This window comes from Aspergillus oryzae, chromosome 5, assembly GCF_000184455.2.
Source record: "Aspergillus oryzae RIB40 DNA, chromosome 5".
NCBI classification, from domain to species: Eukaryota; Fungi; Ascomycota; class Eurotiomycetes; order Eurotiales; family Aspergillaceae; genus Aspergillus; species Aspergillus oryzae.
The window spans coordinates 2,104,000-2,127,795 of record NC_036439.1 but is presented as its reverse complement, the minus strand read 5'-3'; the positions used below and the strand labels follow the sequence as shown (position 1 = coordinate 2,127,795).

Sequence of the window (23,796 nt, the reverse complement as noted above, 5' to 3'; positions counted from 1 at the left end):
TGATACAACAAAGCTTGATATCTTGCCCGCGACGCTTTGCTGGGCGTTCTAGAGCATTTGATCGACCGTCGGTGGCGCAGTCGTCCCAGCTATAGGAGAATTTGTGGTTTATATACGGCATAAGGCGTGACTTGAATGCAGTGTTAAGAAGTGGAGAGCTGTGGATTTTCAACCTTGATCGGATACCCTCAAATCTTCCTTTCCAGTATATAGTTTCGCATCTCTTTTGCGAATATGTCTACTGCAGTCGCGCCTGCCACAGCTGCCCCGTTAACATCTTCGCACATGAATCGCGATCCAAGTCCCAAAAATTGCCCAACGTTGGCACCCACAGCTGGTAGCCAGTCTACCTCCACTCCACCCCGGCCTTCGGGGCCTTCCCGGGATGGGTCGTCCTCAAAGAGTTCGCCTGCGGGAAGAAAACAAACGTCGCCTGCGTAAGTATCTTCCTAAGACCCAGAATAGTCACCTGGTTAATTGGAAAGCTAACGGTTGACCAGATCGCAAAACGGAAGTGCTCCCCCTAAGGTCATCGTCAAGAAAGAACCCCCTTCTTCGCCTGCCATGCAGTCCCACTCTCGGCCTCGACCGCGGAAATTAGACCTATCAACGAGTCTTCCGACCTCCGGTGGCTTATCAGCCCGCCCTCCTGGTGGTCCTATGACGGCCCGGGAGGGTGTCAATATGCACCAGGTTGGAATCGCTTGCCTATCGCCGGGTTTCCAGACGCACGATCCAATCATGAGAGAACAGTTGCAGAGAAGTCTTTCAGTGAGAGACCAGCAGAGGTCTATAATCGAATCACGGTTGCAAAGGTCCGCCAAGGATGATGGCCCAGACGGAATAAAGCCATCCGAATCCTCGTTCGGTCTCCCCAAGGCTAGTGCTTCGAAGCGGAGGCCTCCCCCAGGCCTCTCCATTGTTCCGCCATCTGCAGCGCAATTTGCCAATGAACGTGTCATCCAATCCGCGCCATTGAACCAGACCTTTACCAGCAGACACCAACCGCAGCCGTTGACACGCCAAGTTGCCAACCAGAGTCCTACATTAGGGTCGACGTCTCATCTTCACCACATCCCTGTTACTCAAACGAACAATCGGCTTCCTCCGCTTTCCGATGTTTTTGGTTCTGATGCTCTGGGCTCTCGTGAACAGAACGCAAACCGTGCGCCGTTTTACCAGAATGCATCCAACTCCAACTCTTCCCAGTCAAACAACCTGCCACCGTTACCATCTCCTAGAATTCCGGGAACCGCCACCCAGGTTCCCAAGCGGCCACGGGAATATCGTTCGGCAGAGGAGGCTGTTCAAGAGCTGTCCGGTGGACGGGAGGACCTGCTGCCACGTATCGTGCACTATGGAGGCCATCAGCCCCCGACTCCGCCATCCCCACGTGCCGTCAATGGCCAACCTAAGTCCACAGCAGTTCATCCAGAAGCGGCACCGGTGCCCAATACTCAGGTTCCTCCCTCCCAACCCATGTACCCTTCCGAGAGGACCGCTCGTCGCCGCACTAGAAGTGAGTATGAGCAAGACAACGGAAGTCCCCCCCTGGGCCACGGTCCTGAACCACATTACCGGCAAAACCCAGCGTTGGCACCCGGAGCAGGAGCTAGCTATGGCCCATTCGGAGCCGGCAGAGACTCGCCTGAGACCCAGCGGAGAAAGAAAGAAGAGTTTTTGGCACTATGTGCAAGAGCATGGGATCTGTTTCATTCATAAATTTCTTGTTTATCACGGCCAAACTTCTTCAGCACTCTTCAAAACCGTCCAATTATATTTCATGTCCAGCGACTCAGACGGGAGTCCCTTGTCCTACCCATCTGTTGTGTCCACAGCAACGTGAGATTCTAGTTTGATGACTGGTCACCAGTGGATATTATAACAACCGCTCGGGTGTATCCTCATATTGGGCGGTGTCAGCCACCTGGACATGATGAATATGTATGACTATCTATACGAACAGCATGAACAGGATGCCATCCTAACCGGTGGAGGGTTAGGTTGTTTTTTGACGTTGCCCTTTCGTTGTTATTGATATTTTCATTCTCATCGTTCTTACCATCTACTTTATTCCTCTCTTCTGCAATGTTTTTATTCTTTTTCACGCTTATACCATCCAAGGTCTGAATTGAAAGGTGCTTTGAATAGCCTCCGTTTCAATGGACTTGCGAGGCGTTTCCTTGTGATTAATTAGGGTTTCTTTTGATTTGCCAAGACCATGTGAGAATTATGTTGATGCCTATTTTTAAAGGCATCCATTCCTACCATCCGCACTCTTTACTTGCTCTATTTCTCATGTTGCGTTGGGATACCATTGGTTTGATCGTTCTACTATTCTGACTTCACATCCCCTTTGGATGATTTATGCTTTCACATTCTTTATGATCCCCATTCCCCGCTTGGATATCTTGAATTTACGACTAGGGTGTCGGATTTGGAACGAGTTCGTGCGAATTTCCGGCAAGGACATGCGTCCTTCCACTTAATGATAACTAATACCGTGATGTTGTCCAAAAGCGAAACTGTAACTACACTTGCTGCTCTAAGCGATGTACAGGCCGGTTGGTGTGTAGCCGTTTATACATATACATAGAGGTACATACAACTCTGGAGTTACAACGCGTAAACAGAACAAAGTTGAGTCTTGCCAAATTCTGTGGCAGGTGAACTGTCAAATTTTATTATACGAGAGTGCATAAAAATAACTTCAATAACGCCGTCCGGATGGTCTCACGCCATCCGCCGCCGTTTCCTGCCACCGTCATCGTTGCCCTCACTGCCTAATCTGCGTTCCATGGGCATCTCTTTCCTTTCCTTGGAGGCAATCTTCTTCCGTCTCCGTTCTAGGGCCTTCGTGCGTTCCTTCGAATTCATATTCTCGTATTTCTTGAGCATTACTTGCTTCTTGAGGTCGGACTTCTTCAAAAAGTATGGGTTGCTCTTTTTTCCTTCGCGGATGAGCTGTTTCTCTCGTTTCTTATGCTCTGCCAGTACCTCCTCTTCCCGCCTCCTATTCTCCATTGCACGGAGACGATCCGACGTGGACCGAATCTCACGCTTCAAAGCTTCCTTCTCCTCGGCGTTCTTTGTTTTGGCGAACTTGGCCTTTAGCTCTTTCAGCTCTGAAGAACGATAGTCGTCTAGGAACGAGTATGCCTTCCTGGCCGATTCAGCATTATGGCGACCACCATGACTGAGCACCGTCGGATCAAATCGTGGGTCTCGCGATTTGGGTACCGATGGAGGTTCGACAACAGTGCGCTTGCGTGAAACGGCGCGTTTAGATGACTGAACCATGGGGGCATGTTTTGAAGTCCTTGCAGGTTTTGCCGAGTCCTTGGATTTTCCGGATTCTTGACGTTTTTGCTCCCGTGCCTCGCGGATTCGCGCTCTGATGTCGTCTAGCGGTGATGTAGTCTGCGGGGACTCCTCTGTAGGTTTGGCGGTTTTTGCATTGCGCTTGCCTTTCGGACCGAGTGACGCTTGCGCTTTAGCGAGGGCTCCAAAGGATATGCTACTAAGGGAAGCTTGGACATCGTCCTCTCCATTATCATTGTCTTCACCATCTTCACTATCTTCGTCGTCTTCTAAGCCAACGGGCCCGTCGTGTTCAGACTATTGCGGAAGTCAGAATATCGTTATGAAGGCCAGAAAGTAGGAGATTTGAAACGAACGTTGTCATCGGTCTCCTCCAATGCTTCGTCATCAAGATCGTCTGAATCTGAATCGGATTCACCTGAGCGTCTGTCATCGCTTTTTTCTTCAAATGCTGATTCTTCTGAATAGATTTCTTCGTCTTCCTCCGGCAAAGCTCGCACGCGACGGTTGAGGAGATCTGAGATCGCCATTTCGCTTGCAGTTGTATTCGAGTATTATAACTGACCAAAGGGAAAAAAGAAAGAGCGAAGGACAAAATAAAACAATGTATCAAAGAAGCCAATCAATGGCGGTGAAGGCGGAGCAAAAAATCGAAGCGATACTGCTGGTTGTTTAAGGCGGTGAGAGAAGTAGCTTCGCTCTCGTTGGTGGATCTAGACCGTTTGGTCGCGATTTTCCATTTCGCCATCAGTTTCATCGCATTCTCGTTTGCTCTCTTAGACCTTACTGTTGGTTGTATCACCTCGTTCGTGTGCCCATGGGATACCGCTCATGTACGGCCACCTTTCCTCATATTTTCACCCCAGCTCTATCCCCTCCTTTAATCACAGTACATGATCGCATGTTTCAAAGTGGGGCTTCTCATAAGGTGCATCGGCGTATCTCTTGTCTTGTCCGATAAATAACTGACATCTATAGATTATCCCGAAGGCTGTTGCGGCACCATTTTCTACATCAGCATTGCTTTCACGTTTGTGCCCTCGGAAGAAACAACCGCCGGCTTTAGTCAACATCGAAAGACCCCCGGATCTTGGAATGGAGCAACGGACAGCTGGAGACAATTGGTCTACTGTTGCAGAGAATGGATCGGGCTACGGTGACACCCAGGGAGATGCAACGAATAACAATCTTAGGGCATCTTGGAGACCATATCGAGGTCGCTGGAATGCTAAGACGGTGACTCGCAATGACCCGGGAAGAGCAGCGCCCCAGGCCCCTGAGAGAGTTACGCCTGGCAACCCGCGGAGGAGTCGTAGGCTGCGCAATCAGGTTTCGGCAGACAGAAGTATGAACGCAGACACCCAGGCACCTCAATCTCGTCCGGAAGGGCCGTTTCCTGTTCGTCCAGCACCATCAACCTCGCAGTCGTATCATTCACAGAGCAATAGCCACACGGGAGCGAGCCACGACGGTTTTAGCAGTCACCCAAATTTTAATATGCCCATATTTCCTGGAGGTCCTAGTGGGATGGCTGCCTTCAATGAACAGACACTTCAATTTCCGTTCTTTTCTCCAAATACCCCGAATCAGCAGTCACAATCGCAGCCTTCCGATCAACCTGCGTTCGCACCGTTTAACACTGCTTTGCCCAATGACATAAGTAATCCTCTGAATTACTTCTCCCTCATGCCTCCACCTCCTTTCATGATGAACTTTGGTCTACAAAATCCGGCGATGGCAGGACCCCTCTTAAGTGGCTTTCCGCCCTTGCCCTTTGATCCAATGGCTTTTGCAGCAGCTGGTTCTGCTGGCGGCAACATCTCAGATGTGCTTGGTCAGCTACCTGTCGGAGCATCGGCAACAAAGGATGTAGCTTCGCCGCCACCTAAACCTCCATCCCCTGTCAAATCATACATTGAGCAGTCGTCTTTACCGCCCAAGTTGGTCACTCCTCCACAGCCGCTGTTGGTCATCTTGGACTTAAATGGCACGCTGATCTACCGCAAGCACCGGCGGTTTCCTCCTGTGTTTGCCAGAAGGGCAGGATTGGACGAATTTTTAGATAATTTGGTGAGAAAATACAAGGTCATGATCTGGTCCAGTTCCCAGCCGAACACGGTGAAAGCGGTTTGCGACAGGCTCTTCCCAGGCAATAAAAGAAAGGCTCTCGTGGCAGAATGGGGTCGTGACAAGTTTGGTCTCACGTCATCACAATACCGGGCTAAAATTCAAGTCTACAAAACATTAGAGACGGTATGGAGCAATAAGGCGGTTCAAGCGTCATATCCATCACCTTCTCAGAATAAACGCCGTAAAGCCACGCAGACTGGCACGCAGTTGAAAACCCGATGGGATCAGTCCAACACCATCCTGATTGATGACAGTAAACTCAAGGCTCTCAGTGAACCATACAACATACTCGAGATCCCAGAGTTTACCAACCAGCACGGTCTCGATGAGTCCGCAATATTTCCAAAGGTCATGCAACTCCTGGACGAACTAGCAAAACATGACGATGTCAGCAAAGTCCTCTATCGGTGGAATTTCGAGTTACCCGAAAATCACGGCATTCTTGAGCTTGACCTCGGCGTTAATACCAAGGAGGTCGACCAGGATCACAACAACAGCACCACCGGTGACGCCCACTCTCCACCTTCCCAACAAGATACTCCAACCGAGCCGACAGCCGTGGCGCAAGCCCGCAAAGAAAGGCGGAAAAGGCGAAAGGAGCAACGCAAGGCCCGCAAACAAGAGCAAAAGCTAGAGACAAAAACGGAAACGAAAACTCGCAAGATACCACAAAAGGTCTCATCAACAGGTCAAGCAGACAAAGCTACAGCTACCCCCACTATCCCAGCGGCAACGACTACTGGTATCTCTGCTGGATCTACAAAGGCCATGGTGCAACCGATCCTTGAACGTTCACCATCACCCGCCACTTCATCTGCCGAATCCGAGAACTTCCTTCTAGATCGATTAGAGGATTCTTTGAACGTTAGAACTGACTGAGTCTTGACAGATGTGTAATTATATGCGTCTTTTAGGGATATCATCTTCTAAATCATACATGTTTGGTACATAAATAGATAGATACACTTTTGTTTGCGCAATTTGATACCCATGAATGGTATAATATGATTGCAATGGACATCATTTCGGTCATATACCGATAGCAAGTATAGAGTTAATCCCTCGGGTTAAAATCTCACCGAAGGGTTTCTTTGTCTGGAAACTACTTGCCATTCGATTCAAGTCTTAGTTGCACGGCCCGTGTAGTGACATCGATAGATGGCTATAAACCAAATATCGTAACTAAATTTATTGCATCCTTTGTCTACTGCATACACAGTGTAAGCGCTCCGAGACCCTAGTATAAGTTGTCTGTCTTAAGATTAAGGCAAACAACCGGAGTACCAGCCAACTGGAGCACATCAACCAGAAAATAGAACATAAATTATAGCACTGCAGTTTTTCCTGGAACATCGACATGTTCAAACACGGGCCAACAAACTACAATTTATACGTTTTACTGGGGCTTACAGATTTACCAGTATTACCCAAATATATCAGAAGTGGTTGCGTGAGCACAAAGTGCTATTCAGTGCTAAACTAGGTAGCTACTGCATCATCCGACATCTCAATTCGTAAGCATGACATGATCAAATAGTGTTTTTTTCAGAAAGCGTAAACCGTCATGGACAGTGTGGACATTAGACGGGATTTGTATCGGGCGGAAAACTGTACGCGCGGCACGGTGCAGAAAACCTGAACCACAAGCCGTGCTAAGCGTAGCACTCTCCAGCCCTAGGGTATAAAGTGAAGTGAAGCTTTTCAGGCCGAAAATGAGAAAGGCCACCAAACGATAAGAAATTAGGACGTAACATCATAAATTTGCCACGGGACCTAATGCACTAGCTTATTTGAAGACGTGGCCGTCAGCCCAGGGGTACTCCTTGCCGTCGACAGTGACAGGGACATCCCAAGCCCACATGTCATCGACGTACTTGCGGTCCTCCTCCTTAGAGGGGTCAAGCTTCACGAAGTCATAGCTCTCCCAGTCGGGGGCGACATCGAAGGCAGGCTTGAACTCCTGACCACGGACCAGGAAGACACCGCGGATGACACAGTTGTAGTTGGTACCGTAGACAGACTGAGCACCGAACAGGTACTTGCGGGAAGCCTCAAGACGAGCATGGAAACCACCGATCAGGTTGTTGGCCATGAAGGTGAGCTTGAGCTCGTCATTGTACTTGTAGTCAACCTTCCACAGGGAGTACTCCTCGGCCTTGTAGTTCTGCCAGAACCAAGGGAGAGCAACGGGACGGGTGTCCTCGTTGGAGTAGGTACGCTTAAGGTCATCAAGGATGAAATCAGGCTTGCCAAGAGCCTCAAGGGGGTGCTTGGGCTTCTTCTGCTCACCCTCAGGCTTGGGCTCGGCAGCAGCGGCAGGAGCAGCCTCCTTCTTGGGCTTCTCCTCCTTCTTAGGAGGGGTGTACTTGATGATCTCGTCAACAAGAACTGGGTTCTCAACAACAGCCTTGAAGTAAGGCTGGTTGACAATGGTCTGGAACCAACGAGAGACAGCAGGGTTCTCAGAGCGGAACTTCTTGTCCAACACGGTAGCGAAGGCACGGGTGAGGAGAGAAGCGGCGAAAATATCAGCCAAGGTGATACGCTCGCCAACGAGGAAGGTGTTGGCAGTGAGGTGCTTCTCCAAAACGGAGATGTTCTTCAGGGCAACCTTGGAAGCTTCCTCAACGTTCTTCTTGTTGTAGCCATCCAAGCCCAAGAGGGGACGGTACCAAGCGCCGAAATGGGGGAGAACCTCAGCGTTGACAAAGGACAACCAGCGGAGGATGGAAGCGTAGTCCTGCTTGGTCTTACCCAAGAGGGTGGTCTTCTCATTCTGGGAGGTCACTGAGCCATAATTAGCCATGTTCAGGAAAGATAAGACAATGTCTTTTAAAAGAGAAAGGCGCCACGAAGAGATTGCCCAACACATGCGGGGTAATCGAAAAAAGTTTCAGAGTTTGGTTCATCAACACTGTTGTTCTGCCAGGGATAACTAGTTTATTTGGAGTAATATCGCTCATCATGTAAAGCGGCGGTAAAACAGGATTATAGTAATAGACGGAAATTCCTCATAAAAAAAAAAAAAAAAAACACGTACCGTAGACAGCAATGGCAATAGCCTCGGAGAGAGTGTAACCATTGGCACCCTCGAAAGCAGGGACCTTGCCGAGAGGGCTGATCCTGGTGTACTCAGCAGACTTGTTGAACTCGGCGTTGGCGTTAGCCTCAGTCTGGACCAGCTCGAGCTCAACGTCGTTGGCCTTAGCCGCGACGAGGGCAGCGATGGTGCGACCGTTGTTCTGTGTAGAGTCACCTATTAGCCGGACGTTTCCCCACGGTAACCCCCCGATGATCAGGTCGTCAGAAAGTAATCATCACTTTGGATGATGATTGAAAGGAAGCCGAGGAGAAAAAATAAAATCACATACAGGCTGACCGTAAATCTTTCCGAAGGCCATTGTGAAAGCTGTTGTCTATGGAAGGACTGGGGGGAAGGAAAGGAAGGAAAGAGAAAAAGGAGGGGGGAAAGACAGCAGCTCGAGGGGTATAAGAATGAAATTTTGTGCGAATCATCGGACGGAGCCGTCGGCGCCGGAGGAACATTTGCTCGTCCACGTGATGCGGTCCCCATCGAAAAACCTCAGGAACAAGAATCACCGGTGACGGTAAATCGCATCTGGCTGGTGATGCTAAGTCCTCCTCAGCTCCGCTTCTTCTCTCTATCTACCCTCTTACTCTCAGGTAAAGCTTCCGCCAGCCAGAGACAGCTTTACTATGGCCTTGCAGAGTCCCAATTGCATCGTACACGCGATGCAATCCGTCCGTCGGACAGTTCAATTGCGGTCTTTCCTCCATACTCCAAAGATCTCCCTTCGTTCTAATGTTCCCCCGATTCTTTCACAACAGCGAAAAAATGCTCGTGGATATGCGACTGAGGTGCAAGCGGCACCCGAGATCGAGTTTGAGAAGTTCTATACCCAACCCGCCCGGATTGTTCCTGCATCACCCGCCTACTTCTCCGGCAGCCCCAAATTCATCGACCACCTGCTGAACCTGGAGACTATCCTAGCAAAATGGGCTTCATTACCGACGGTTGCTCCCAGTGAGGCTCCTCGCATGGCCTGGTTCAAGTTGGCACAATTCCGCGACTTTGTCGGCGAGCCTGTGCCGACCAAGAAATATAAGAACCTTATCAAAATCTTACAACGACTAAATAGAATAGACCCGAAGATCATGCCCATCGAAGTGCGCGATACACTGAAAACTTTCCTTCGTCCGGGAAATCCTTATGGGAACAAGCCGGCACCAGCGACGGTGGATGAGATGGGTCGGGCCCGTGGTAGAGGGAAGCGAAAGACATCCTCGGCGGTGGTCCATCTGGTTGAAGGAGAGGGAGACGTGATGGTCAACGGAAAGACCCTAGTTGAAGCGTTCCCTCGGCTACATGATCGAGAGAGTGCTACATGGCCTTTGAGATGTACATCGAGGTTGGACAAATACAACGTGTGGGCTACTGCCCGCGGAGGAGGAGTTACTGGACAAGCAGAGGCCATTACGTTGGCCTTGGCACGAGCCTTGTTGGTCCACGAGCCTGGACTGAAGCCTGTTTTGCGTAAAGGTGCGTATAATATGCGTGTTGCTACCCGCTCATTGAATATACTTCTAATCATCTTACAGCCGGTGTTATCACGGTGGATGCGCGTCGTGTGGAGAGAAAGAAGCCTGGTCATGTCAAGGCCCGCAAGATGCCCACCTGGGTCAAGAGGTGAAGCAGGCCTATCCCCTGTTGTCTCGGGAGCTTCTTTTCTTCTTTCTCATTCTTCTCCTTGCTGTATTATTCCACCTTCCCTTGTGACCCTCGACGATGTATATTTTGTATTGCACGCATCCCTTCAGATGTCATGGCGGTCGTTTCAAAATACGACACTGCATGGTCTCGGCGACAAGCATGTACCCTTAGCTATTGGCGTTAATTCGTCTGATTCAATCGAACTATTGGACAAGTAATACTGTTGTACAGAGCACTCACACCGCTATTGGATGGTCAAGGAAGAACGCCACTGGATCAGCGTGTTTCAGATCCTGGCCGGCTCAGCAGCCGTGCCAAGTCGAACACGACCACCAGGTTCTGTAGCACAGTGGGAGAACTACCTTTTGTCATACAACGAATTATCCATAACATAGAGCGCAAGCCCGGATGAACATGAAAGGCGAAAGCTGCATGAACCATCCCAAGGCAGCCAGTCTTGTCGCCTCTGCCGGTCAGATATGGCCTGTTGGGCACTGACGGAGTTTGTTACACAGTCGAGCCCCAGTGCGGTAGTTTCAGTTCTATCATGTGGCGGTAAGCCCGGCCAGTTGGGATTTAGTTTCGAAAAGGTGTTCGTCTGATGATGTCGGACGAATACGGCCCGGGCATAGATGCACATTGCAGACATAGGGGTATGCCGGCATTTATCGAATCTGATTAGTGTAGTTACACAGATCCTGCACCAACTCGGGTGAAAGAAGCAATCCGGACCATGGACTACCGAATCAGTTGCTGCGGATGCGCTCCATCCGTTGCGGATAAAAGCGTCTCGACTGCAGGGTTGAACCTTTTGATCCGTGGTGACTCTTCTGGGGAGCACATCTATCGGCACAGGCAGGCGACCGAACAACTCCCCTGCCACGCATCCACTGAGCATAGACAGGAATTCGTAGCCAAGCATGGGAGCTGACACCCATGTTACTCAGACGACTCAGCCATCACTCTGCCACGCTGTAGACGCGGAAAAGCCAGGTGTTGTGCAGCTTGCACTCATACAAAGCCTCCGATCCCTCAAGAGAGCAATACAGAGGGAGTGTATGATTCACTTACGGCACCACCAGTCACTATGTCAAAGCGTCATGATGAACAGGGCCGGATATCCTTTTGATTTGAATATGGTCCGAATTTGTATATACTGACAGGCGGCAAATCAGAACAGCTTGTCATGTCTGACGCTGGAATGCGGTATCGTGAGACACACTGGTAGATAATTTTGGTGTTGATGAGCCATCAACTAGGATAATATAGGCCTCAAGGGCTAGCACCATTAGTATCAGTAAGGTCTGCTAAGCAAGCATGTATCTGAAGATTGGATAAAATCCAGCAAATAAGATAGGCTAGTAAAGAGAGACGGGGCTGTTCCGGCGGTTTTGAGAACGGTTCGAACAATCGTTGGCCAAGTCTGGGGTAATAAACCATTCTTATTGTACCTAGTCATCATCAATGACAGGGTTGCTGACTTGACGGCCACTGATCGTGAACAATAGGCGCAATCTCAAGAACCACGACGGGGATCTTCCCTGGAGTCCGTCAAACACAAGTGGTGGGTGAACGGTTTTCCAGAGGATTAACGGACAAGACCGTCTTCATGCGCGGTAGCTTATGAGGATAGTCATGTGCTCGACGGCCGTCGAATTGGAAGGAGTCGCTGAATTTCAAGGTTACGTGCAGCAGCAGCAGACCTTGTATAGTATACTGTACGACCTGATGCCCTTTACGGATTTCATATTTGGTAATACATACATATGTATGTACATCGACACATGCGGCGAGACGGTCAAGTTTTTACTATCGTCCAGATCGAATGACAATTTCCCTTCCATTGCTTGTCCATTCATTGTTGCTTACCGGAAGCAGCGAGGGTCATGGGATCCTAGCTGTTGAACACTTGCGCGATAACCGCATCGTGACAACGTATAATATTATTGTTATTTCCCCTCTTGTTTATTTTTATTTTTATTTTTATTTTTATTTTTAATTTTTAATTTTCTTTTGGGCCACGGGGAGCAAGTCCTGGCCAATTATTGAACCAAATGCCCTAAGAAAACAAGGACGAACGAGTCAGTTGTTGCCCTGCCTTGGAAAGAAAACAATAGGTAATTGACAAACGATTTCCAAGGTGGGTAATGCTAGTCTCAGTGGATGATGCTGCACCGGCAGGGCATACATCTAGTGCCCAGGATGGGTTCAAGTGCTGGGTACTAGTATCGTCTACTGTAGGTACGGCGTGCATCGATCGGATGTGAGTTGGAGCAGCAAAATTGGGGTGGGTGCAAAGGAGGATTAGCAATATGCCGTCTAAATTTATCTATCCATTTCCAAAAGTCCGGCCGATCCCGACCATACATAATAAATACATACATATCCACCGGAAATCTTCCGTATAGATCCATTGGTACAGTGAGCATGACGGACATACATCATACATACATGGGCACGAGCTGGATGGAGTCAAATCCACCGTGGAGACTGAGAAGGATTTGAATCAACTGGTATGGCCCAATACAATCGATGGATTTATAAAAAGCGTCCATTATGGACTAAGTTAGCGTGCTTCGGGGACCGCGCCTCATTATTTTCTTTCTTTCCTGGTTTTCTTTTTTGAAACTATTCAAGGCTGATGAGGGATGTACCGTGCTCCAGTCGTAGTATCTCACATAAATTAACCCATAGATAGCGCCGGTCTCGGGATACTTTGCGAGGTCTACTAGTTTCATCGGGGAGCTCTTCAAAATTAGGGCATGGCACATGACATGAAGCCCATTGTAAGCTCGTTACGGAGTACTCCCGGTACAGACGGGGTGTATATACCAACGTACATACAATCAGTCATTCTAGGAGAATGACAAATAGAAGAGAAAGAATAGAGGAAAAAGAGAACGAAAAGGTTTTTTTTTTTTTTTTTTTTTTTTCCCTTTTCTTTAAAAAATAAATACATAAAGATAAAACAAACACCGAGAGAAAGGTAATGGCAGAGGTTGACCTTGGTCATTAGTTTGCTCACTAGTGGGTACTATAGGGTAAGAAAAGGTCAAGATTCTTCCCTACGCGGAGCAATGGCTATTTGCAGATCGGCCCCTGGTCCCTCTGTTCCGATCCATTGGTCCACCTGGTGCGCACGACCTTTCCCGGCAGTGCGGAAGGTGTGAGACTATAGGCTTTAGTCAGGGGACTATGAGGAAGAGCGTATGTACGTGTCTGAATTGGGATGGAGATCCATCTTTCCATCAACTTGCATTATACCTATGCACGATACGATCTGGAAAGATGCGTCGCCTTCTTCGATCATATCAAAGGGTTCTATTACTCTTCAATGTATCGGTTGAAGAGAGGTCGCTACATACTGATAGGACCATCTACTTCCTTCCTAACTCTCCAGGAAAGTTCTCTCAATGACCAGAAAAATAAACAGACTATCAGTGCACGCTAACTTATGGTGTTGATTCCAATTCCATGGGTCCTGTCAACCCTTTAGCCCTCCCGAATTCGCGGTTCTTCCCGCAACCAAAAGAAAGAGGATTTTTTTTTTTTTTACCAATGATTTAGTAACGAAATATCTAATAGTAAAAAAAATAATTGACGGTTCATCGACTGCCACCGATCCTCTCGCCTCACTCTGAGATTTCGATTTCCCTTTTCTTATTTTATTTTTATTTCTTATTTCTAATTTTTTATTTTTTTTTTTTTTTTTTATTATCCTCGGTTTTGTCAGCTTTCGACCAAATCACACCCTCATTCCGATAGTATGGATCGTCAATCACTCACGATCATCCATGATCCAACAATACCATCGTCATATAACCTTTCGGAAACCCACTTGGGGAAACCGGTGTCTTGGATCGAGGAGAATTTGGAATGATTGATAGGCATTGGGTTAGCTCAATGGGGCTAATTCGGTCCCATGGAACTGGTCACCAACCTTATCGGACCCAAAGGCGCAAGGCACTAAGCAAAAGGTCCCAGAGAATTAAGAGTTCCTATCCTCTTTCCCTCATCTTCAGCCAAGATCCCCGATTAGCTCCGCCCTCCTGCCCATGTGGAGAGGTATTGGGGTTTTCTTTTCTTTTTCCTTCTTTCCCCCCAAAATTCCCGGGCTGTAGCCTTGTACCTCGTACACTTTCGTAATGATGATGCCGGTGAGAAACATGGTGCATATAGTAGTGGAGGCGCCGAGGGATGTGCTATATCCACATTCCAGCTGAATGGCCCGTCAGAATAAATGAGCGATCAGGGGAAATGAGAAAGAGATCCGCCCCAGTCGGAAGAGGGGCACTTGATGTGATGAGAAAGAGCCCGAGAGATCCTATACCGTCCCAACAACTAAAAATGAAGCCCATACCGTCAGGACGTCCCATGATGACGCTTGGAGACTAAAGAGAAGAGGGGGGGAAAAAAAAGAAAAAGAAAAAGAAAAATACCAGTCAGTCATTCGCATTTGGAGTCCATTTTAGGCTTCTTTTTCTTTTTCCTTCCTCACACACTCACTTTATTTTCTAAATTTTTCTTTTTCCCGTTCCTTTCTGTGTATTTGCTTTTTTTTTTCTTCTCTACTTCTTTTTCTTTTTCTTTAGTTTCCTTGATTAGAGGGTCCCCTCTTTTTTTGTTTTTTTCTCTCTCATTTTTTCAAAATGTATTTTTTTAATTTCCTTTTGCAGAGTGTCCCCGCGAGGAATCCACACACGGCGTAAAAACGAGTTGGACGAGAAGATGATACTTACGCCTCCGCGTGCCATTGTCTGCTTGCCTTCAATCCCGGCGAGTTGATCGTCCAGCCGCAGTGACTCTGGACGATTTCCCTGGAGATCAACCGGATTCTCTCAGGGTTGGCCGTATAAGTAATCGGAGACTCCCATCCATGTCCCTTCAGGTTCCCCCCACTCTCCCCTCTTCCTTGTTGGTGATGGTTGTTTCCCAATAGAAATTTGGGCTGCAATTCGGAGCATAAGTTATTGGATCTTACGGTCTTTGCTAGAAAGCAATCCCGAACACAGAACTTCTTTCTTTTCTTACCCTGACACCATTTGATTGTATTTATTTATTCCTTTATTATTATTATTATTCTACTTTTTTTTTTTTTTTTTTTTTTTTTTTTTTTTTTTTTTTTTTTTTTAAACAAACCACCCCCCCAACTTACTAGGACCAGAATCCTACCCAAGGCTCCTTTTCTTTTATCTCCATAGATTTCCCTTCAAGAGTTGTTGTGCGCCCCGAGTTTAATTTGTCCGCGCATTTGCCGTTGGCGTTCGTTTGAGTTTGATACCCTGCAAGGTGCGCAAGTAGTTTAAATCTTTCCCTTGTTCCCCTGCAAGAAAGTTGATTATTCATTCGTCTCCCTCTCAGAAGTCCGTCGATGGCTGACTTCTCTTTCCTTGTGACGGTGTCTAGACTTGAGTGTGCGCTGGTAGTAACCGAGTTCTTGTACAAAGTGAAACCGTGAGACCTTTGCGCGCTTAACTTGCGAGGTTGGTTGGCTTAGATCTCGATCCCTGTCAGGTTCAAAAGGACTTGAAAGAGGAAATACAAGAAAGAGGAGGGAAGAAGGGTTAAAAAAGAAAAGAAAGAAAGAAAGAAAGAAAGAAAAGAAAGAGGAAAAGAAAAGAGAACCAAGAGAGACGGCTTTGGATACGACTCAAGAATAGGCGCAAACCCGTTCCTTCACCTCCCGCCAAGCTGGCATCGTACGCGAGCCCTCCCCTTTCCCCTCCGGCGCATTGGTCCCTTGACGTCGATCCACTGTGTAGGGACTCTTTGTGGGACCGGTTGGGTGGTATGGATGGTGATACCCGGCGCATGAAGCAGTATGATCAACCTCGCTTTGCAACAAGGCCGGGAATGTCCCGTCGTGCAGTTGCAGGAACGGACCGATACAGACAAGCTGGCTTACAATCCACACGTGGAGATGCACTGTCACAAGCAGCGGGACGGCCACGAATGCCGACGTACTTGGACTATGGATACACAGACCCGACCTTTCACAGCGGTTCATTGCAGGGGGACGAATTGCAACCGTACCCTTCGTTGCGCGACCAACAGCGCCAACCGCAACCACAGCAACAGCAGCTACAGCAATCCTTCGCTCCCTATGAGCCTGAGATGGTTTACAGCATTAGCCCGCAAGGTCCTGCGCAAGCCCCTTATGAGGTCGTAACACCATACTCAGCCCGGCCGTCTGCAGCCATCGATGACCTCTCCGGTCAATTTCCCGTTCCACAGTATTTCCCTCCAAACGAACCGACTGGGGCTGGTGTTCCGGCCGTGGGTGTGCCTTACCTAACCTCTATCCCTACTTATAACCAGCCAGGTCCCATTGGACGCCCAACCGGCTCCCAGCCCTTTCCCACAACCATGACCGACATGCCTCCCGGGGGGACAGCCGGACGCTTCGACTCGTCATCGTCGCAGCAGCAACCGCAACAAGCATCGTCCCAGGTCATCTCTGATCCCACGACCTTGACCGACGCGTACGGTCAGTTTCAACGAGCGCTGCGAGGCACCTTGGACAATGCGCGCACTGGCCGATTGGAGGAGGCGAGTCGATCCCTTTTGGAAATCTCCGAGTGGCTTGTGACCAATGCCCGGGAACTCGGTATGTACATACATACATTCACTCTCTTACACCGGACTCGCTTTACCTTTTCCCTCTCTTTCCTCCTCCATTATTTAGAACTGGGCTTTATCGTGTGACGATAATTATACTTCCTTCAGACCACACCTGGAGAACTATGAAGGCTAATCTGAGCATCCGGGGCGGGGCTGGATAAGTAGGTATTCTCCGCGACGATCAAGTGGTTTATGCCGACCGACTGCAACTCTTGAATGATTTCAATCTTTGCTGGCTGGCGGTATGTCAAAAACAGAAGGACCTGTTGCAAGATGTGTTGCGAACACGTCGCCAGCCGCCACATACCACTCTTCTGAACGATGATGTGATGGACAATTTAGGGAAGGAACTGATCCAGCTGTGTGATCGCGTGGAACAGTTTGGCTTAGTGGACTATCAGATGGGAATCTGGGAAGAGGAGATCCTTGGTGGTAAGTAGTCCTCCACCGGTCGCTTGACTTTCAGGGGATCTCCAGGTTTGCTAATAGTAACATTCAGTCTTGGGTCAATGCCTTGATCTCTACGAAAGCCTACCGGAGGTGCTCCGCGCCCACATGAGCACCGCTATTGCTGGGGCTCGATCGTGAGAATCCCTCCCACCGCACTATACGGAGGTTGTAATGACGCACCGCGCCTAGTGCGATGTAACGCAGGACCTAAATTAGGCCCTGAAAGGTTGGCGACCATCACGAACTATCGACTGCTAGATTGACTTTGGGTGATACATGCATGCTCCGGTCCTTTGTCGGTCTCTTCGACGTCGCGTCATCTTCCCTTTCCCTTCCTTTATTGGCGGAATCAGGGTGTATGCGATTCCTGAGGTTCACGCCACTATTTGTTTCACCTGGGGGTAATTTGGAATTCCCAATCGCTGGCGATCCATCTGATCGCGATGCCCCAGCCCCACCATTCATGCCCTGAGGGATGCCATCATTTCCTTAGGATGCCGAATGTAAAGGATAAATGAATAAAAAGAAAAGAAAAGAAGCAAGGAAATCAACGGAGTTCCGGGTCTTTCTGGGACGGTGTTTGATTGGATGTACATATATACCACGGGTTTGCATTATGATTGGTGTAAAAAGGTTGGCATCGGAGTTGGGCTTCGATTGTTATGGTTATTTAGGGTGCGATAGAACGGGTTGGATTTCCTATCGCCCACCAGGTGGGCCTCTATTCTAATGCTTGAAGACAAAAGAGAGCCATTTACATGAGATACCAAAACCTCGCAGAAAAGATTCTTTGTTGGTGACGTGCTACTTTCTCTTCGGGTGTACAGTAACAGGCAATCCTGGATCTAGCCTTAACTCTCAACTCAATTCTTTATCAGGACGTATCTGAACCGTCATACACCAGATACCACACTCCAGTCTCATGGCAGTGAACTTGAGGTCAGCCAGGCCCTAATACAGGCACCAAGTCTATATGTATGGATTTATCCGGCCCATCCTTTCCTTATCCTAATACCTTCTCGTTCTCCACCATCTAATAACAACTCTTGCCACCGAATATGACCATTGAGCACCTATCTCAATATTACTCCATGTACTATAACACCAGCCAATCACTTCAAACAAATCTCGTAACCGAAAGGCAATCTCAGGTCTGTGTCCCGAGGGGGCGGTACGGTATGGAATGAACTCAGATTGACCAAACTATTGAGTGAAGGATCCACCAACTGACCTACAATCCTCATGTTTCATACCAATCAGCTTCTCTGACAGGGCGTGTAATCTTTCAAAGTTTCCCACAATCTTCGCGACGACTCCCCAATCAGTCTACGTTCTAAACTGCTTTAAGGTAACGCCACTTAACAACCTGCATGAATTCTGGAAACTCTCTTCTTCGGCTGCACTACCAACTCCCGATGTGTCGGGTCGAGGATACTCGGTCTTTCTCTGCTATTGGAGATATCTATTGGTACGCGTGGCTTAAGCTTCTGTCTCTTTCTTCTAAGGGATGGCTGCATTGGTCTTGGAACGGCTACCTATGTCAAAGACCCCTCTCGTAACCAACCTGATACTCCTAGCCGAGGCCTTGATATATCATGGATTGATATGTCAGAATACCATCTTAAAAGCAGTCATATTTAGCACCGACACAATCTTTATACCAATAAACCCCCAGATAGACACCGAAAACACCGGAATACACTATAAGAGAGAGAAATCCATAGTTCCAACCAAACCTCTAAAGTTCACCTAGCCACTAATAACAATAGTGTGCGGCGCAGTCTTCGCGAGAAGACTAAACCGAGGCAAAGACATCCCCGATGCCACTCAAATGTATGCATATGCCACGTGGAGAGAATTCTTCTCTGCAATCTGTCTAAAAGTACCGAGGGGGTCTCACTGCCTCTAGTGTAGTGTTTCATGCTGTTTCATTGGGTGATGGTTGTGATTTGTGACAAGGTCGGTTAGGAAATGCGGAGGTGAAGGTGTATGCATGTAGAATGGGTCTAAGCGAAGGGCAGATGCTTCCCCGCTAAGCGACACAGGTGTGGCTCTGTTGTATCGGGCTCGAACTCCTCATTGTTTAGTCTGGATCACTACTAGGATGTGCTATTTCAGTGGGGTCAAAAGTACCATCATCTCTTCGATCTCTAATTTAATTTACTTCACATTAACCTTTGGTGTAGTGGATCGATAAAACTCCAATACGATTGGACTGCGCCCATGGAGAAGACTCCACTATTTACTTTCCCGGTAGCGAATGACCTGTGTTTTCATAAGGACTTGCAAAGTCAAAAAACCGGAGTCGAATTAATTCATTTGCCGGATATCAGATCCACATCTGATATGCCGCAAAAAGGATCCAAGTCGAAGGAGGAAAATTCATCTATGGAGATGTTGTTGGTCTTGTACTATATCCATCATTGTCTGTATCTGTACTATGCACGTAGTATGTCTTAAACTACAAGTCGTCATCGCTATCATTATCATATCATGTCGACGAGATCCAATCGACCGACACATGTCGGCGAGATTGAGAACAAAGAACAAGAAAACTGAAACTAACTCATCGTCCAACGCTTAAATCTGGCCTGCAAAATGGTCAGCCTCATTCCTTCACCAAAGCCTACTGACAAGGGAAAAGGAAAACTGGGGATACATACTTAGCGTCATACTCAAACTGACATCCGTATTCTCCACCATATCCGTAAACTCCTCGAAGCTGATCTTTCCATCCTGATCCTTGTCCGCCTCCATGATGGTCTTATCGACGATCTGCTGCAGCTGCACGTCTTTCAGGTTGTTGCCAACCATCATCTTTAATACGATGAACAGTTCTCCGTTAGAGATGTAACCGTCGCGATCGATATCGTAGACCTTGAATGCGAAGCGAAGCTTTTCTTCCTTGTTACCCTTAGACGAGAAGGCCGAGAGACCTGAAACGAATTCTTGGAAGTCGACGTCACCGCCACCATCTTCATCGAAGATTGCGATCATTCTTTAATGTTCGAAATAAGTGAGTCAGACCGGTCATTTTATTTGGCCATTTAAATAATCCCATGCGTACCTCGTTGCCAGCGGGTTGGATGACACTTGCGGAAGGGAAAGGAATTCATCGCGATCAATTGTACCCGAGCTGTCCTGTAGGATAAGAATGAGTATGCGCGCCTGCTTTACGCTTCACTGCCGTATCGAACCTTATCCAGTTTCATGAATCGCTTGCGGAGTCGCTCAACCTCATCTCTGTCGACTGTTCGGTGAGATTGACGCGTCAGTGACATGGCGAAAAGACGAATATCAGGAGGCCATTGAACTCACAGTTGGAAGCGGAGACGATGTTGTCTAATAGTTGCGACGTTCCGACCGAGCCTCTGCGTCTCCGCGCATCGTACAGGGCGGCATTATTGGGTGCGGAGGAATGTTCCATGATGTTGTTGGTGGTCGGCTGCTGGGGTGACGTTCGGGTAAGCGGTCGGGGGGGGGGAGTATCAGGGGGCGTAATGGGAGAGGGCGGAACAAGGGCGACGGGTAGATTAGGTCTTGAGAATCACAAAGGACAAACAGTATCAGAATAGATCGGTAGATTGTGGATAAATGGGAAGATAATGACGCGGTGATCGCAACAATGATGGCATGCCAACGAGCACCCGTTCAAGACAATTTGATATCGGCCAGCCCCGCACTAACCGGAAACGGACAGGCAAGCGAACCCCTGAGGCCGTGCGCGCTCCAAAACAGGCGACCGGCGGGTGACATTGCAACGTCAACTCATCCGCCAGCGCGGTTACTACGAGATTTCAATTGTCGATATCTTCCCACCCCCATCAGATATCATCACAAAATTACGACTACGTGATCTCGCATGAACAGACCTATCGAGCCATACTAATTTTATCCCCCTCAGCCCATGGTCTCTGCCATTTTCGTGCTCCCAAAGTTCGCATGACTAGGTACGGGGGAATGGGGAGGACGCGCCCTAAAAAGCTCACCTCCAAAGCCTCTATTCCCGTAGTCAGGGAGCATGACATCGATGCTATCGAAGAAGAGGTCCAGAATGCCCTACAACAGATTGAAACCGGTGTTGAGAAGGCCGAGGAGTCGGTACGTTGTCCCCCCGTCTAATTTTAGCCCATCCCTGCACATGTCACGTGATATCATTCCGACGTCCACCCATCGTGAAAATTTCGCATCGTAGCCAAGAAGCCGTAAAACAAGGTCTGCTAACGCGGCTTTCTACAGGAATTCCATCTTCAAGCTGCTATAAATGCTAGTGCCCAAGGAAAAGTAAATGAGGCCCATATCCCGACCCCAGAGACCGTTCTCAGTAGTCTTCGATATGACGAGCTCTACCCTCCTATCTTCTCGCAACCTGCGACATATATCCGCTTCTCCTCCACTGTGGAGGACTGTTGCGGATGCCCGTATAACATGACCGAAGAGGATGACGTATTCCTCAAGATCATGAACGAAAAGCGGGATGCCGCTGACCGGTGCACCGAGGACCAATTCGAAGAAGTTATGCACTTCTTCGAGGAGACGGCACAGACAAAGCAGCCGTTTGCAGCTGTAGATAATCCACCTGTCCTGAGTTTTACCGAAATTCAGGATGCCATGGATGCAGCCGTAGAGGAAAGCGTAAAGCGATTCGCCAAGGACGTATATGAGCATTGGAAGTCAAGGAGGACTGAGACCGGAAACCGGTCACTCATGCCAAGTCTTAAGGTAAATCACTTACTTGTGGCTCACCTGAGGATGCGAAGACAGCCGCGCTAACACGTTCATACAGTTCGAGACTGGGCAAGAAACCGATGACACAGATCCCTATGTCTGTTTCCGTAGACGCGAAGTCCGTCAGATTCGCAAGACTCGGGGCAGAGATGCTCAGAGTGCCGATAAGCTGAGGCGACTGAGGAAAGAGTTGGAGGATGCTCGGCAATTAGTCGCTCTGGTGCGTCAGCGCGAGCTGGCGAGGAAGGAGATGCTTGCCATTGAACGGCAAGTGTTCTTGCAACGATCCGAAGTTAAGGAGATGAAGAGGAAACTCAATCTCAAGGATGACGATGAGGATCTCATCAATCAGAAGGTAAGAATTGTGCTTGTTCGCTTCTGCATTGTTCTGATACTGATTGGCAATAGCCTAAGAAGAAGCCGACCGAAGCGCCAGCTGTGCAGCGACCGGTGGCTCCTCAGCTCCGGATGCCGCCAAAGGCTGGCACTCAGGCTGCGGAGGACTTGCAGTTGCTGGAAGATGTCCAGGCAGAAAAAGAAAACGAAATTCTGCGCGATATCAATCAGAACATCGCCAAGCATATCAAATGGAACGAGGGCTATGTAGACTTCACAAGGGCACCCCTCTCACCATCCCCTGAGAGGACCTTCCAGGCTGCTTTCCGTCCGGCAATCACTGCCCAGTTGCCGACACCACCATCCTCAGATTCATCTGAGAACATGATGGATACGACCTTAGATAACCCAAGCACGCTGTCTCTCCGAGACAAATTAGCACCTCAAACCATGGTGATGAGTGACGATACCAGCAGGATGCCCTCGTTCAGGCGGCGCATCGGGCGTGGTGGTCGTTTGTTCATCGATCGTCGAAATCTTGTTTCGCGTTGTAGAGTGGAGCTTGATCCGTGGAAGGCCGATCGCTTCAAGTATGATCAGGAAGATTCAGACGAAGAGCTCGACTTTGAAAGAGACCAGTTTGACATTCACATCATGCAGCACCGAGCCATCATGATGGCGAAGGCCCGAGACCAAGCCGCGGCTGCAGCCCAGGCTCAGGCTCAAGCGCAGCGGCGATTGCAAGCTGACCAAACGGCCAACAATCCGGGGCAAACCATGGGATCCAACCCTGGGCCTGGTGCCATTGCCCCCACACCCGAAACTTGAGCTGGACTCTGTTCTTCTCCCCCTTCACTCAAATCTTCTTAATTTCCCACACCCATATGTTGCATTTGGCAGGCGTTGCTCTCTGTTTCCCATTTTTTCAACTCCCATTGTAGTTTTACTCCTCCGACGCTTCAAGCTGTCTTTGTTTTCAACACCCCTTTTAACATCAGTTGCCTGAACGCCGCGACGCTTTCAAAAATTTCAGGATAATGTCGCAGATGGATGCTTTTTCATGACCCGGCCCTGGGATTATGCCATGTTAGTGTACATATTGTTTCTTTTCTTTTATTCTCCCAGATGATCAGTCGATAGAGACTTGTACGGATAGCGAAGCTATGAGGTCAGCAACCAAAAAAAAAAAAATAAGAATTAATATCACTTGTAACAAAAGAGAAACTTTTCTTATCGATGGAAAATGTACAACGCCTTGTAGATCGGTGGGATCAAGTCCTCTGGGCCTTAGTTCTCCTCGATGCGTCATTGTCGCCGTTAGCGGCTCGCTTTGAGGTTGTGCTTCTGAGCATGTCGGATAAAGTTTGCAGGATTTCCTTCTCGCCAATCCGAACCTGGATTGCCATTTTTTGTCGTCGTGCAGAGTCTTCCAAGGGGGTAGTAGCCTCCAACTGGCTCAACTGTGCCAGCAGTTCTTT

At 48.6% G+C, this 23,796-nt stretch overlaps 8 protein-coding genes across 8 annotated transcripts; 5 read left to right on the top strand and 3 right to left on the bottom strand.

The window, feature by feature from the left end:
* Positions 1-234: 234 nt before the first annotated feature.
* On the top strand, positions 235-1,722 carry AO090701000086 (uncharacterized protein; the record flags this gene model as incomplete). The annotated part of the gene is made up of 2 exons (XM_001822922.1): positions 235-437; positions 501-1,722. 2 exons carry the CDS (start codon positions 235-237, stop codon positions 1,720-1,722), a joined length of 1,425 nt encoding a protein of 474 aa, XP_001822974.1.
* A 1,011-nt stretch (positions 1,723-2,733) lies between these two features.
* Positions 2,734-3,851, bottom strand: rrp36 (putative pre-rRNA processing protein; the record flags this gene model as incomplete). Its single annotated transcript, XM_001822923.1, has 2 exons — positions 2,734-3,618; positions 3,678-3,851. The coding sequence occupies 2 exons, from the start codon at positions 3,849-3,851 to the stop codon at positions 2,734-2,736; spliced, it is 1,059 nt and encodes a 352-aa protein (XP_001822975.1).
* Positions 3,852-4,818: 967 nt separating this feature from the next.
* On the top strand, positions 4,819-6,330 carry AO090701000088 (NIF domain protein; the record flags this gene model as incomplete). The annotated part of the gene is made up of 1 exon (XM_001822924.3): positions 4,819-6,330. One exon carries the CDS (start codon positions 4,819-4,821, stop codon positions 6,328-6,330), a length of 1,512 nt encoding a protein of 503 aa, XP_001822976.3.
* Positions 6,331-7,237: 907 nt separating this feature from the next.
* On the bottom strand, positions 7,238-8,852 carry AO090701000089 (elongation factor 1 gamma domain-containing protein; the record flags this gene model as incomplete). Its single annotated transcript, XM_001822925.3, has 3 exons — positions 7,238-8,238; positions 8,492-8,693; positions 8,823-8,852. 3 exons carry the CDS (start codon positions 8,850-8,852, stop codon positions 7,238-7,240), a joined length of 1,233 nt encoding a protein of 410 aa, XP_001822977.1.
* A 316-nt stretch (positions 8,853-9,168) lies between these two features.
* AO090701000090 (mitochondrial 37S ribosomal protein uS9m) lies at positions 9,169-10,163 on the top strand (the record flags this gene model as incomplete). Its single annotated transcript, XM_001822926.3, has 2 exons — positions 9,169-10,012; positions 10,072-10,163. The coding sequence occupies 2 exons, from the start codon at positions 9,169-9,171 to the stop codon at positions 10,161-10,163; spliced, it is 936 nt and encodes a 311-aa protein (XP_001822978.1).
* Positions 10,164-17,133: 6,970 nt separating this feature from the next.
* AO090701000093 (uncharacterized protein) lies at positions 17,134-17,726 on the top strand (the record flags this gene model as incomplete). Its single annotated transcript, XM_023237480.1, has 3 exons — positions 17,134-17,236; positions 17,304-17,388; positions 17,513-17,726. 3 exons carry the CDS (start codon positions 17,134-17,136, stop codon positions 17,724-17,726), a joined length of 402 nt encoding a protein of 133 aa, XP_023091989.1.
* Positions 17,727-19,834: 2,108 nt separating this feature from the next.
* On the bottom strand, positions 19,835-20,535 carry cnaB (calcineurin regulatory subunit B; the record flags this gene model as incomplete). The annotated part of the gene is made up of 4 exons (XM_001822928.3): positions 19,835-19,845; positions 19,918-20,252; positions 20,322-20,395; positions 20,452-20,535. 4 exons carry the CDS (start codon positions 20,533-20,535, stop codon positions 19,835-19,837), a joined length of 504 nt encoding a protein of 167 aa, XP_001822980.3.
* Positions 20,536-21,214: 679 nt separating this feature from the next.
* On the top strand, positions 21,215-23,146 carry AO090701000095 (enhancer of polycomb-like protein 1; the record flags this gene model as incomplete). The annotated part of the gene is made up of 4 exons (XM_001822929.3): positions 21,215-21,355; positions 21,494-21,976; positions 22,041-22,337; positions 22,391-23,146. 4 exons carry the CDS (start codon positions 21,215-21,217, stop codon positions 23,144-23,146), a joined length of 1,677 nt encoding a protein of 558 aa, XP_001822981.3.
* Positions 23,147-23,796: the final 650 nt, after the last annotated feature.